Raw genomic sequence first — 13945 nt, forward strand, 5'->3', positions numbered from 1 at the left:
TACTGGGCTGAACGGGGCTGCGGAGGGACGGGACCCTCCTCTTTCTCCTCCTCTCTCTGCTCCGGGCTCAGCGGTGAGTGAGGGGCTCTCTGGGTGCAGGCGTCTGCTGGGATGGGGACGCAGAGCTGGGAGGTGACATCCCTGGGGTCCTCTCCCTCCCCTGGGGAACTCCTGGTGGGATGTGGCCGGGGGGGGTTACACCCCCGCGATGCTCTGGGCTTCCCTAGGCAGGATTGGTGGGGGGCGATGGGGACGGCTCCTCCTGGGGCTCCCGGTATTGGGGACAGCCGTGTCCCACCCCTGCCCGGGGTGAGGGAGGAGCGGTGACATTGCTGACAGCCACCTCTGCTCCGCTCCTCTCTGCGCAGACACTCGCTGGGTAAACATGGGGAAAGCAAACACACCCGGGAGGGCAGCTGCCCCGGGGCTCTCCTGTCACCGCGGGGGTCACCACGCCAGCCCCTCTCGCCAAACCTGTCCCAGCACCAGCGCGGAGGTGGCCGGTGGCTTTTCCTGACTCCCAAGAGAAGAGCATCCTCACTGGATGCAAGGTGGGGGTCTCGTCCCTCCTGCTGTGGGGACAAACGGGTCTGGGCACAGGGAAAGGGGAAGGGGCTTTACTGAGGGATGAGGGGCAGTGACTGTCCCATGCCACGTCCCTCCAGCAGCATCACAGGGACATCCCTGAGGCCCTCCATGGGGGACCCGGTGCTGGCTCTGTCCCCATGTCCAGTCCAGTCCCCACACTTGGCCGAGCAGACTGGAAGGGCTGTGTGTGCCCAGGGAAGGACCAGTGTCCCTTCTCTTTAGTGACCTGCCAGCCCCCACGTGTCCCCAGGAGCACCCCAGCATGGGACGTGTGCCAGGGGCCAGCCTGCTCTCCCAAAATGGCTTTCTCAGGGTCCTTCCCATCCCCGTGGGAGGGTGGCTGTCCTGTCCCAGCACGGCTGTCACCCCCCTCCCACGGCACCCCAGGGCAGGGTGGGGACAGGTCCCACGGCCACCCATCCTCAGCTCTGCAGGGGCAGGGACAGGTTTGGGGACCCGGGGGTGTCAGGGCAGGGGTTGCTCTCCTGAGGTTACTGTCACCCCCCCGTCAGTCCCTCAGCACCTGCCTCTGCTCCGTGCCATCCCTGTCCCCCGGGGGTCCCCAGTGATGTTGTCCATGGAGGGGGACACCAGGGCCAGGTCAGATGTGGGAGTGGGCCGGAACCGGTGGGCTGGGCCCCGCCGGAACCGCCCCCGGTACTTGTCCCCAGCCATGAAGTACAAGATGGGGTCGAGGCAGCTGTTGATGCTGGCCAGGGGCCGAGTGATCTTGTAGCTGAAGTTGATGATGTTGAGGGTCCTGCAGTCAGCCTGGAAGTAGCGGGAGGTGTAGTAGAGGGTGCGGGTGACGTGGAAGGGCACGAAGCAGATGGCAAAGACAGCGAGCACGATGATGATCATCTTGATGGAGCGTTTCTTGTAGGAGGGCATCCTGGGGACGGGGCTGGAGAAGCTGGACTTGCAGAGCCTCTTGGCCATCAGGCAGTAGCACAGGACGATGACCAGGAAGGGGATCCCGAAGAGCAGGGCCATGACGGAGGAGCTGTAGTGCACGTAATGGTCGAACTCCTCGGGCTTGGTGGTGTCGTGGCACAGGGTGCTGTTGTCCTTGGAGCTGGTGGTGACAAAGATGAGGTTGGGGATGAGGCAGACGGTGACGACGAGCCAGGCGCCCAGGCAGGTGACGCGGGCGTGCTTGGTCTTCAGCCACTTGAGGGAGCGGATGGGGTGGCAGATGCCCAGGTAGCGATGGACACTGATGCAGGTGAGGAGCAGGATGCTGCTGTAGAGGTTGGCGTAGAAGAGGAAACGCACGATCTTGCAGAGCCCTTTCCCAAAGGGCCAATTGTTGCGGTCTGCATAGTAATAAACCAAGGTGGGGAGGGAGAGGAGGTAGAGGGTATCAGAGACAGCCAGGTTGAACATGTAGGTGGTGGTGGCGTTCCAGGGCCTCATCCTGCGGATGAACATCCACATGGCCCAGGAGTTGAGGGGCAGCCCCACCACGAAGACGAGGCTGTAGGAGATGGGCAGCAGGATGAACTTGAACTCCTCCTGGAAGACACACTTCTCCTCCAGCTCCACCGTGGTGTTTCCTCCAGGCCAGGGAGCCGCCGTCGGTGTCCAGAGGGCGAGTGGGAACGTCCTCACTGAGGCGTCCATGCTCTCCAGGAGCCAGATCTAGGGGAGCAGTTAGCAGCGTGTTAATCGGTCCCCGCCAGTGTCAGGCACAAAGCCTGGCAGGGAGCCAAAGGTGCCAGATTGTGTGTTTGTCCCCCCCCTCCAGGAGCTCCGGCCACTTTGATGGTTCTCTGGTTTTTCTCAGCTGGCGCTTTCGGGGCCCCGCGGGAGGGTTGACACATCCTCCCCTTGGCCACCCCCCCGCCAGGACACCCGTTCATCATCCCGCGGAGCCGCGGCAGTGACACCAGCGCCGCGTGGAGCCGGGAAGCGTGCCTGGGACACAGGACAGAGCCGGGGACAGAGGACAGAGCCGGCCCCGCCGGGCAGCAGCCCCACGGCGCGGCGAACAATGAGACCTTGATGAGCACCAGCAGCCCCCGGCCGGTGCCAGCCCAGCCGCTTGGAAGCTGCCTCAGCCTAATTGGCACCATCCTGACAATGCCGCTCGTCCCACAGGGCTCCTCGGCAGAAGAAAGGCGGGAGGAGAAGAAAGGCTTGTCTGGGGGGATGGCGTGGCCAGGAGAAATCCTTTGGGGGGTTGTTAAAGGAGCCTTTGGGAGAGGGTGTCCCCGGAGAGCCAGGGGCCTCTGGCTGCCCGGTATTCTCGGCAGGAGAGGGATGAGCTCAGCCCCCCGGGAGAGGAGCTGCACCGGGGCCAAGTCCCAGCCTGAGATGCCGCAAGTTCACCAGGCAGGCAGGACATTTCCCCCTGCACGGAGCTGGGATCAAAGGATGGGGTCTGCATCCTCCTGGACAACCCAGCTCCAGGGCTGAGGCATGAGGGGGAGCTGGCAAAGGGCTGTGTTCACCCCTCGGGGTGGCTGAAGTTCACAGCCCCACTCCAATCAAAAGGGCTGAAGGAGCTCCTGCCACCATCGTGGTGACCAGTAAAAGACTGGTGCTTGTGCCTTGGCACCTCCACACCTGGCAGGGAGACTTTGGTGCAACCTCTTTGCTGGCGGAGGATGGATGCTCAGATGAGTAACCCGGGAGCAGGAGCACCCGTCGTGCAGCTGGCAGAGAGGAGGGCGAAGCCAAAATCTCATCTGACAGAGGGAGTGCTGGGGCATCTCCAGTTGCTGCTGGTCCAGAGCTCACCCTGGAGGTGATGGGTGCCAGGACAGAGGACTCAGAGGGTTGCTGTGTGTCCATACAGTGCTGTTGTTGTGATACGAGGTGGGAGGCAGCGTCCTCCCGGGCTCCTTCATCCCTTGGCTCCCTCACCATCCCTCTCCTATTTGCCTCTTGCCTTCATCACTGAGGTATGTGGCCTGAGATGGGGTGTGCCCTGCAGAGCCTCTCCTGGAGAGACATTCCTGAGCTTGCAGAGATGATCACCGAGGAGCCATCAGGCAGATGGGCTGCAGGAGGGGCCCCTCGGTGCCGCACGCACCTCCGTGCTCTCTGTTTGAGTTGTGGGCTGAGCCCCAGCTTGGGGCTCCCATCAAACACCCTTCCTTCCCCCGGCCTGGCTTTGTGACAAGGATGAGTCCAGAGAGCAACAGGCAGATCCTGATCAAACATTAACAGTGAGAAGAACTTGCTCTGCTTTCCCAGACCCAGGAGGAAGAAGCAGCAGGTAACCCTGAGCCTCGGGGTGCTGGTGCCAGTGGTGGTCCCACGGGTGCTGTGCTGGTTGTGCTGTTCCCAGCCCAGCATCTCCCCAAGCCACCAGGCTGCTGAGGACACGAGGCACCAGGAGATTTGTTCCCTCTCCTAAGGTCTGGGTGCACACAAATGCAAAGAGAGCTCAGCCAGTGCCACGGGGTTCAGTGACCAAAGTCAGTGCCCGTGACATACATCTACAGACAGCTGAGATATGAAGAAACCAAGACATAAAAAGCAGCAGTCTGGGATGAGAAACAGATAAGGAAAAAGCCTGAGGAGCTGCAGGGTGCTGGGCTGCTCAGAAGAGAGCACAGGTACCTGGCTGCTGGTGAGGTGGCAAAGCCCCAGCAGGGTCAGTGCTCAGCAATGATTTAACAGTTCCTCTGCAAACTTCTTTGGAGAGAACCACCACGAAACAAAACATGCAAAAGAAGATGACATTTTTGGCAAGCTTTATCTCTACAGCTTTCCTGCTTCCTCAGCTTTCGTCCCCATCAAAAGCAGTGGTTTGAATTACTGATTTCTATCAGTCTGCCCTGAGGACGTGTCACCACCAGGTCCCTTCCCACTTCTCGCTGCTGTCCCCAGCAGGGCTCTCCCTGGCCACAGCCTCTCCAGGGGGGAATTTTCAAGGAGGGTTTGTCAACTGCAGCCACGCTGAGCTCTGAGACAAGCACTGCAGGAAAAGGACTTGGAGCCAGGAGGGTGATGCCCGCTCCTCCCCTGCCCGTTTTGTGGATGTACAAGGTGGGGGATCCCTTATCCACAGCAAGAGCATCCCTCTGGGATGGGCCAGCACCACGGGAAGCAGTGAGGGTGCTGCAGAACACCTGCAGGGCCGGCAGAAAGGAGCAGGGTCTGGACCGTGTGTCCAGCAGGTTGGGACAGGGCGTGGGGACCGTGGTGGAGCCGGCAGGAGCTTCAGAAAGGGGACAGGAGAGCAGATCTTGGAGTGGAGCACAAAGTCACCAAGGGATGCCGGGCTCTGGTGAGCCTGGAGCACAGGGAAAAGAGCTTTTCTTCTCGGCTCAGCTTTTGGGTGTTGCAAAACAAGGGGAAATTATGCAAAACATCCTGCAGAAGGACCCTTGTCCCTAATCGCCACGTGGTTTGTGCAGCCAAAGCCCCGGCACAAGGGGAACGTGACCTAATTTCTTTCCAATCCTTTCCCTTTGACTGCAAGAGCAGCCAAAGCACGATCTGCAGGCGCTGCCCCGGCGCCGGTGCCTCCTCCCCGGGGACACCAGGGGGGTCGGGTGCTGCCTCGCTCCGAAGTGACCCCTTTCTTCAGTGGGGTGGGAGGTGAGGGGGTCATTTCACCCTCCCTGTCTCCCCACCTCCCCGGAGAAGGGCAGGAATTCACAGCGAAGCCCTGGTAGCTCGGGGGCAGCTTTGCCCTGCGAGAAGACAGCGGCTTGGGGGGATGAGGAGGAAGATGATGGTGAGGAGGTGGCCAGACTGGGAAGGATGATGGTGGAGGAAAGCAGTGCCATGTTAGGGAGGAGGATGAGTGCAGGGATTTGGGGATGGTGGAGGGATCTGGGGATGGTAGAAGGATGGGGACAACTCCTCGACCCCCACCCCACACCCATCCAGCCCTGGGGACCCCACCTCCATCCCCTGAGGGGCCGAAGTGGCTCCCCAGAGCCTGGCTGGGTTGGTATGGCCACGGCACAGCCATGGTGGGGCTGCCCCTGCTCACCTGCTCTCCTGGGCTGGGATCTCAGGAGTTGGGCACTCCCGGGACACGCCTGTCTCCCGTGGGCCCGGTGGCCATGCTGGTGGGGTTGGTAGCCACCCGTTGGTGATCCGTGCTGCCTGTGCCCGCTCCAGCTCGCCCGGGGCTGGGAGCAAAGTGCCCGGGAGAGGCAGGGCTGGAGGCGGGCAGAGGCGTGGGCAGGAGCTCGCAGCATTCCTGCCCGTGTCCCTGGGTGTCCCTGCCTGCCCCGGGGGCTGTCCGTGGGGCTCAGGGTCCTGTCCATCCTCCTCACAGCTTTTGGGCCACCTGCAGCAGCAGCAGCACCCCAGGCGTGGGACCTCTGGGTCTCACCCATGGGCTCGCGGCTCTTTCTCCGTGGGGCCTCGGACCACGGGGACCACGGACCCTTGGCCACGGTGACCACAGTCCTTTGCTCATGGGCACCAGGGTCCTTCAGCCACGGGGGTCGCAGCCCCTCATCCCCGGGGACCGCAGCCCCCCGGCCCCTCGCCCACCCCGGGGCAGCCTCCTCGCCCCACTGTGGCCACGCGGGTCCCGGTGGTGCTCGCACCCCGAGGTGCTGCCCTGCTGGCACCCAACCCTGCGGGCAATCCTGGGGACAAAGGTGGCCACTGCCACCTTGAGGCCAGCCTGGGCATAGTGTCCCCGACAGCGGGGCCACCTCGGGTGTCGCGGGGACCCTGCGGGGCTGGGGACTGAGCCCCTGTAGAGCTCAGACTGAAGAGGGAAGTGGGGGGCAATGGTCCTGGAGCAGGAGGAGCTGGTGCTGTCCCCACTCTGCCGTGGGTCCCTCCTTGCCCTGCACCCAGCCAGGCACTGCACACACACACACACACATCCCACTGTCCCGGGGACTTTATCCTGGGTGGGGGTCTCAAGGGACAGGTCGTGAGGGGACATGAGGAGTCCTCTGGGTACATTGTCCCACCCTGGGGAGGAAGGAGCGGCCACAGGAGTGGAAGGCAAAGGAGGCAGCTGGGCTGGTGAAGGGATCCAGCAGAATTCCTGTGAGGAAGGGCTGAGGGAGCTGGGGGTGTTGAGGCTGGAGAAGAGGAGGCTCAGGGGAGACCTCATCACTCTCTCCAACTCCCTGAAAGGAGGTTGGAGCCAGGGGGGGGTTGGGCTCTTTTCCCAGGCAACTCTCAGCAAGACAAGAGGGCACAAGAGGTCTCAAGTTGTGCCAGGGCAGGTTTAGGTTGGACATTAGAAAGAATTTCTTTCTGGAGAGGGTGATCAGCCATTGGAATGGGCTGCCCAGGGAAGGGGTGGATTCTCCATCCCTGGAGATATTTCAAAAGAGCCTGGATGTGGCACTCAGTGCCATGGGCTGGGAACCACGGGGGGAGTGGATCAAGGGTTGGACTTGATGAGCTCTGAGGTCCCTTCCAACCCAGCCCATTCTATGATTCTATGATTCTAAGGCAGGGAGGGGTGCAGGGCTGGGCTGGCCAGGGTTGTCACCGTGTCCCCAGGGGCTGCTCCTTGGCCAGCTGGAGAGCCTTGGGTTCCCGAGCACCCTTCCCGGGCACACTCCTCCCCTGCCCCATGATCTCCCTTGTCCCCCACCCCTCCTTGCCGGGGTAGCACAGCGTGGTCCTTCCCTCACCCTGGGGAGGGAAGATGCAGAGAGACAGCACCCATCCTGGGGGCTGCAGGAGCTTCCTGACACTTCCCAAAGGAATCACTTGCAGGTGAGGGCACACAAGGTGGCAGTGGTCAGGTATGTCCAGGCTGGGTGCCTGCCCTCCTGCCAGCTCTCTGGGAGCTCTGTGGAGGAGAACACACGTGGGTGCCAGGGTGGTGGTGACCTGGGCCAGGTGCTGTGTCCAAGGCCGGGTGTCTGTGCCCTGGCTGGGGATGTGCCAGGATGAGCACCCTGGATTCCAGCAGGTCCTGCTCCATGACATCTCTGCGTGGGGGGAGAGGGGCAAGAGGTGCTGAGGGAGCCACCAAAGAGGCTCGACCCACCCTGGGGTGATTAGCAACAGTTAATTAGAGCCACCCACTGCTGCCAGGGCAGATGAGACAGCGGGGTGCTGCTGGAGGAGGATGAGGATGGAGTGCCATGCCGAGCTGTCTGCCACCCTTGGCATCACCAGCTGTCCCCTGCAGCCATGAGCCCGGGGGGACCAACCCCACCACTCCCTGCAGCATCCCCCTGGCATGGACCTGCCAGAAGCCCCTTCCCAGGCATCCTCCTGGGCTCCCACCCTCCAGAGGAACCCGTGGCTGGGGCCACCGAGTCAGGCAGCCCCCTTGATCTTCAGGGCATCTCTCACCAGGGCCCACAGAGCAATGGGGGGTGGTCTGGAGACCCCTGTGCTGCCAGAGCCCCCTCCTGCCAGCGCTGCTTCCTCCTGTTACTTAACAGCATGGCAATAATTCCCCACAGCCACGGAGACGCCTGGATTAATGCTGCCCATGCTGCTTAATCTGGATCAGGGGAGGAAGACCTGGAGCTCCGAGGGGTTTTGAGCCACCAGGGGTGCCAGCTGCAGGGCTTTATGTAAGGCAGCTGTGGTGCTGAGGGCTGAGCCAGGATGGTGCCAGATCCACCAGCACCCAGGGAGCTGGGTTTTGGCCGGAGAGGTGGGGTCACTGGTGGGGTTACTGGTGCCAGCTGGTTGGGTGGCTGCAGCTCCACCTGGGCTCCCCTCCAAGGAGAGGCACTGGAGCAGGAGGGTGTGGGAAGCCCCAGGACCATTCCCCAGGGAATCAGGGAATGCAGGACACTGCAGGACACTGTCCCCACACCAAGGGCTGCCAGGCGTGAAGCCACAGCCCCACGTTCCCCACCAGCCCCACGGCCACCAGTGTTTGTCCTGCCCTGCTGGAAGGGGCAGACTGAGCTGTGCACAGGGACCTGGAGGGATGGGTGGGATGCAGCAGATGAGAGGAGCCTTTGGCCATTTATTAAACAGGAAAAAGGAAGAAACCCTCTCTCATTTCCCTATTACTTTTAACACCCTGCTGCATCCTCCAGCCTCCTTCTCCCGTGTTTGGTTCACAGCACATTTTGGGTGCAGGAAGGGACGTGGTCTCCCCGACTCACCACCATTTTTTGTGGGGGAAATATCTGTTCCCCTCCTTGGTAAAGGTTTCTCCAGCTGAATCCACCCAGTCAGGATTAAACTGAGCTGAAGACACCCATAACAAAACCTGCTCTCCATCCCTGCCTTGGATCTTTGTGAATGGCACTGGTCAGAGAGGCCTCATTAGGAGCTTAATGAAGAGCTGCAAACAGAGAGCTTGGGATTAGGTGCCCTGGGCTTGCTGCTGGGGGGGGGGGCTCTGCCAGGCACTGGCTGTCCAGGTGGGATTGTCTCCTCCTCCTCCTCCTCTTCTTCTGCTCTCCAGAGGGAAGGTCACAGTTCACGTGTCCCCCACAACCTTGGCAGAAATAGCGTCGGCTAATCTGCAAACTAATCAGCTCTCCTGTGTGCAATTAAAGAGATCACAAGTCCTGGGCAACGTGTGCTGACAGCTAAAGCCCTGGGCAGTGGGCTTGGTGGGGCTGGTGTGCTGTGGTGGCTCCCAGTAGCTCCCAGTGGGCACAGGTGGGCTGTGTTTGGGAGGGGTTGGTACCCAGGTGATAAAGGTGGCTGAGCTGATGCAGGATGCTGGGAGGAGGCTGCAGGGAGCTTTGGGATGGAGGCAGAGTGGGGAGCAGAACCATCCTGACCTCAGTGCTCAGCCAGAACCAAGTATGTGCTACAGACAAAGGTTCTGGGTGGGCAAACTGGGGCTTTGAGGGGTGCTGGAAGTCAGGAGGATGAGTGGGGCTTTGTTGGAGCAGTTTGCAGGCTGCCCTGGGCTGTCCCTGGGAGCAGCATCCCTGGGAGCAGCATCCCTGGGAGCAGCATCCCTGGGAGCATCCCCAGCCTCCCCTGCAGCAGAGGGATCCCAGGTGCTGGCTGCTGCCCCAGGACAGCACTGGGGAGCACTTCCCTGCCAGCCAGCTGTAAGGTGAGGCCCCTCTCTGCTTCCAACAGTTTTCTATTTGCAGCAGCAGCAAACCCTGAGTTCCTGCTGTGCTGATCAGGCCAGGCAAGGCCACCCTGCTGGGTTATGAAATGCTGCAGGGCTGAGCGGGTTGCCCAGAGGTGCTGGGGGACAGGTCTGGGTCCCAGCACCAGTGACGGCCCAGAAGAGCCATCCCACTGCCCTGGGAGCTGCTGCTGCTGCAGCCCTGGGCCCCACCTGCACCTTCACCCCCTCAGCATCCCCATGGCCAGAGTGTCCCACATGTCCTGGGCCACCCCGGGTCACCTCGAGGTGACCATCCAGATGGACACGTTGGTCATGCAAGGAGCTGCCTACACCTCCTGTCCATCTGTTGACCATTTAGGAAGGATCAAACCCAGCGGGTCCCTTTCTGCCATCTCCACCCTCTCTCCTGCCCAGGGCTGGCCCAGCTCTCCATCCCATGGGAGCCCCTGGGGGTTTCCGTGCCCACTGCCCACCAGGAGCAGAGCTTCCACCTCAATTACCATCACCTTGCTCCTAAACCCCCTTTGCCAATCTCCTTAAGCTGCTTTCTCAGGGCTCCAGCAGCCTTATTTATAGCTCACTCTTACTCATGCAGCGTCTCCCCATTAAGGAATTAATAGGATTCCTCCTGGCAGCACCTCTCCCCCAGCACACACAGCACCCATCCCCACCCAGCCCCAGACAGATCAGATGCCAGGGGAGGGACCACTGCTGGGGGTATAAGAAGCTGCAGGACTGGGAGCAGCCCAGTAGTAGTGACTGGGTGGCACTGGGAGGTGGGAGAGGAAGAAGAGAGGAAGAGAGGAGAGGAAGAGTCCCCATCCAGCTGCCAGGTGAGTGCTGCCCGGGCTCTGCTGGGCTGGGAAACACTTGGGGACAGGGATGATGGTGCCAAGAAGTGGCTGGAAGGAGGGGGGTTGGGAGCTGAAAGGGGGAAAATGTGTCCAGAAGGATTTTGGTGTGGCTGAGACATGGGTGGGGAGGGGGCCAAGGGGGTGCTTAGCCAAGACAAGAGGGGCTGAGTCTCCTCTCTGGGGCTTGGGAGAAGCAGAGGAGGAGTTCAGCTCTTTTCCACCTTCCATCACCGGGAATGCCCAGGCTCTGGAGAGGGGCAGACCCAGCACTGCTCCCTTCACACCTTCTCTTGCTGCTGCCCAAGGAACCCTGGGGACCAGGATGCCCGAGCTCCACATCCCACAGCACCTGAGGGCATCAGAGATCCTGTGCTTGGGACTAATCCCTTGCTTTTCCATGGGGAAGAGGATCATCTCCTCCCACCCCCCCCACATGAATTTCTCCTCCTTTTTTTTCATCCCCAGCATCCCTGTGGTTGCATAAAGAGGCAACTCTGCCCACGTGCACCTGGGGCTTCAAATCCTGCCTGGGCTTAAGCTCTGCTTATATCAGAGCTGCCTAATTTTAAGCAGCCGAGCTCATCCCATCTAATCCCCTGGTGAATCAGCTGATGGGCACTGCAATATTTACAGTTTAATTCTGGACTCCAAGGCTTGAGGAAGCAAAACACAGCAGCGTGGTCAGGCAGGGCTGCAGCAATGGGGGGATGGAGGGGCCACGGGTCAGGACCATGCACCCCAAATCCCCCCAGCCCAGGGGGCAGTGAAGATGCTCTCAGTCTTTGTGGCTTCTTTGCTCTCCCATGAGTGATGGGGGCACAAAATGACCCTGTTCCTGCTGCTAAGCCATGACAGCCAATTGATTCTGTGATTTCCTGCAGCCAGGAAAAAAAAATAAATCATAAACTGACATCCCAGGAGCCCTTTTGTTCCTTTTCTCACCTTTCCCATCCTTGAACTCACTCACTTGGGAGCCACCCCTATTTCCTGAAGCCTTCCTGGGGCATCACTCTCCCTTTTTCCCTTCCAGCTCCTCTTCACCACCTTTTTGGCCAGGGCTGAGGGGTTTTCTGGGCTCAGCTGCCCCACCAGGTCTCCAGCCACCACCTTGTGTGTGTCCCAGCTGGACCCCAAGCATCCCAGCAGTGCCCAAGCCCGAGGGCTCTGCAGTCCCTTGGGATGAATCCCGAGGGATTCTGTGCCCCTGGCTGCTGATGGCTGTGGCTGCCCCTCACCCTGCCCCTCTCCCCACAGATCCTTTCCTGTGTGGCTTCTGACTTAAAATGGCAGACGGAGCAAAGTAAGTATTTTTTTTCCTTTTTAAAATGTTTTTACTTTTATTGGGAAGGAGCAGAGGGAGCAGACAAGCCCCACAGGTGGGTCCATGAGCCTGCTGCACCATCACGGGGCCAGCAAAGCACCTTCTCTTTTCTTCTGGGTGTTGAGGTCCCTCAGCCCCAGTCTGCTGATGCCCCAGCTCAGTGGGCACACACTGACCTCAGGACCACCCCTCAAAGTGGGGGTCAGGCTCCCACTTTGCAGGACACTGAATTCCCCAGGACATCTCCTGCACTCACACTCTGGTGCAGCTCCTGGAGCTTCACCACGGGCACAGGGAAACCCTCCCTTCCTCACCCCTTCTTCCCTGTGCCCCTTCCAGCCTCCTCCAGGGCATTCCCAACCCGTCTGTTTCCTCCACAGGGTGTTCAAGAAGACCAGTCCCAATGGCAAGGTGAGTCCCTGCCAGCAGGATGGGACCCTGCACCCCATCCCCACAGCGTGGGCTGTCCTGGGATGGCTGGTGGGATGGACACCAGCTGGATTTCCCTTCCCTTTGACATCCCCTGCTTGACACCAGACCTGAGGCCACTGTAGGGCTCACTTTACAAAAACACAAACTAGAAAAAAATCCCCGTGCTGAGCCCTAAAATGCTTTGTGCAAGCTCAGTGAGCCCCCCACACAAACCAGGGCTTGAAACTTTGGGTGGATTCAGTGGCCAACACTAACCTGTCCCTTCTTTTCCTCCTCTGGGTGCTGCCTCCAGCTCTCCCTCTACCTGGGGAAGAGGGATTTTGTGGATCACGTGGAAAAGGTGGACTCTGTAGGTGAGTGTGGCCATGCCATGGAAGCATGAGGGGCCTGGGACCCCCATCCCTGTGCTGCCCACCCCTGCTGCCCACCAGGGCAGGAGGAGCCAGGGCAGCTCTGATTTCCTGCAAATACCCTTCCAGAAAAATGGTGGGGAAAGGGGCAAAGCCACCCTGCAAAACAAGCCAGCTTCTGGTGGGGATGCTGGAGGAGGCATCCCCCTCCCCATGATGGAAGGGACAAGCCCCACTTGTCACCTGCCCAGCTGCTGAGCAGATTATTTGGCTTGGAAAAGCAGTGTGTGGGGATCTTCTCAGGCAGCTGAGCTCACCAGCCCTTCTTCTCCTCCCTTGGTTTGCAGATGGTGTCTGCCTGGTTGACCCCGAGTACCTAAAGGACAGAAAAGGTATTAAGACACAAATCCCCACGGTGTAAGGGGGAGGGATGGAAACGGCTGCAGAGCTGATGAGCAGCCTGGGACTGGAGTTAGGTTAAACCTGCAGTGGGTCTGTACCCCCCAGCCAGGAACCCCCCAGCCAGGAACCAACCCCCCAGCCAGGTACCCCCCAGCCAGGTACCCCCCAGCCAGGTACCCCACATGAGAGCTGACCTGGAGGGGAAGGCTCTGTCTTTCTTCCCCCCTCTTCTGCCTGGGCCACCAGCTCTGAAGCTACCTGTGCCTTGCAGAGAGCCAGGGTGAATCTTGTTATCTTTATACTTAGTGTTTGGGGCCCAGGTCCTGATAACAGAGTCATAGGAGTTATTAAAGTAGTTTTTCAATTTATCATTTTGCCTGGAAAAGCCCCTTAAGGTCCTCAAGCCCAACTGTGAACCCAGCACTGCCAAAGCCACCACTAACCCACGTCCCTCAGCACCACATCATCTCAGCTTTGAAATCCCCCTGGAGAGGGGGACTCAACCTTCCTTCTTCCCTCTTTATTCCTCCCTTTTTCCCCTCTGTCTCCCCCCTGCTCCCCGTTTCCCTGGTTCCAGTGTACGTGACGCTGACCTGCGCCTTCCGCTACGGCCGGGATGACCTGGATGTCATCGGCTTGTCCTTCAGGAAGGACATCTATGTCCTCACCACCCAGCTCTTCCCACCCGTGCCGGACCAGGCACCCAAAACCCTCACTCCTTTGCAGGATAAGCTGATGAAGAAGCTCGGGGAGAACGCTTACCCCTTCACCTTTGAGGTAGGGGCTGCTTGACCCCGCTCCTCCGTGGTGGGCACCCCAGCTCAGCTCTGAGCATCCTCTTTATTTTTGTCCTTTTCTCTTTCCCTGACCTACCCAGATTGCCACCAACCTGCCCTGCTCAGTCACCCTCCAGCCAGGACCAGATGATGTGGGAAAGGTGAGGGCTGTCCCCAGCCCCTGTCCCCATTCTCCCCATCAGGGGGTTACGGTGTGGGGTGCTGCTGCTCTTTCCTGGGGAGGTGGTCACAGGGGGAGG

The 13945-nt window shown here is 60.3% G+C and overlaps 2 protein-coding genes across 7 annotated transcripts in view; one reads left to right on the forward strand and one right to left on the reverse strand.

The window, feature by feature from the left end:
• The window catches only part of ARR3 (arrestin 3), an 18479-nt gene continuing 4534 nt past the window's right edge, over positions 1-13945 (forward strand). For 3 of the 6 annotated variants that reach the window (XM_071758136.1, XM_071758132.1, XM_071758135.1), the window contains exons 1-8: positions 126-135; positions 10341-10383; positions 11659-11704; positions 12106-12136; positions 12450-12510; positions 12855-12899; positions 13487-13686; positions 13787-13846. In XM_071758136.1, coding sequence (XP_071614237.1) covers positions 11688-11704; positions 12106-12136; positions 12450-12510; positions 12855-12899; positions 13487-13686; positions 13787-13846 — 414 coding nt within the window. In that variant the 5' untranslated portion in view covers positions 126-135; positions 10341-10383; positions 11659-11687. Of the gene's footprint in view, positions 74-125; positions 136-5021; positions 5282-10340; positions 10384-11658; positions 11705-12105; positions 12137-12449; positions 12511-12854; positions 12900-13486; positions 13687-13786; positions 13847-13945 lie in introns of those variants that run through there. The other 3 variants (XM_071758137.1, XM_071758134.1, XM_071758133.1) reach the window with 3 other exon arrangements.
• On the reverse strand, positions 605-5784 carry P2RY4 (pyrimidinergic receptor P2Y4). Its single transcript, XM_071758141.1, has 2 exons — positions 5543-5784; positions 605-2229 (listed from the first exon to the last, which is right to left on the reverse strand). Exon 2 carries the CDS (start codon positions 2209-2211, stop codon positions 1105-1107), a length of 1107 nt encoding a protein of 368 aa, XP_071614242.1. The 5' UTR covers positions 2212-2229; positions 5543-5784; the 3' UTR covers positions 605-1104.

Source organism: Heliangelus exortis, chromosome 14 (assembly GCF_036169615.1).
Source record: "Heliangelus exortis chromosome 14, bHelExo1.hap1, whole genome shotgun sequence".
Lineage (NCBI taxonomy): Eukaryota > Metazoa > Chordata > Aves > Apodiformes > Trochilidae > Heliangelus > Heliangelus exortis.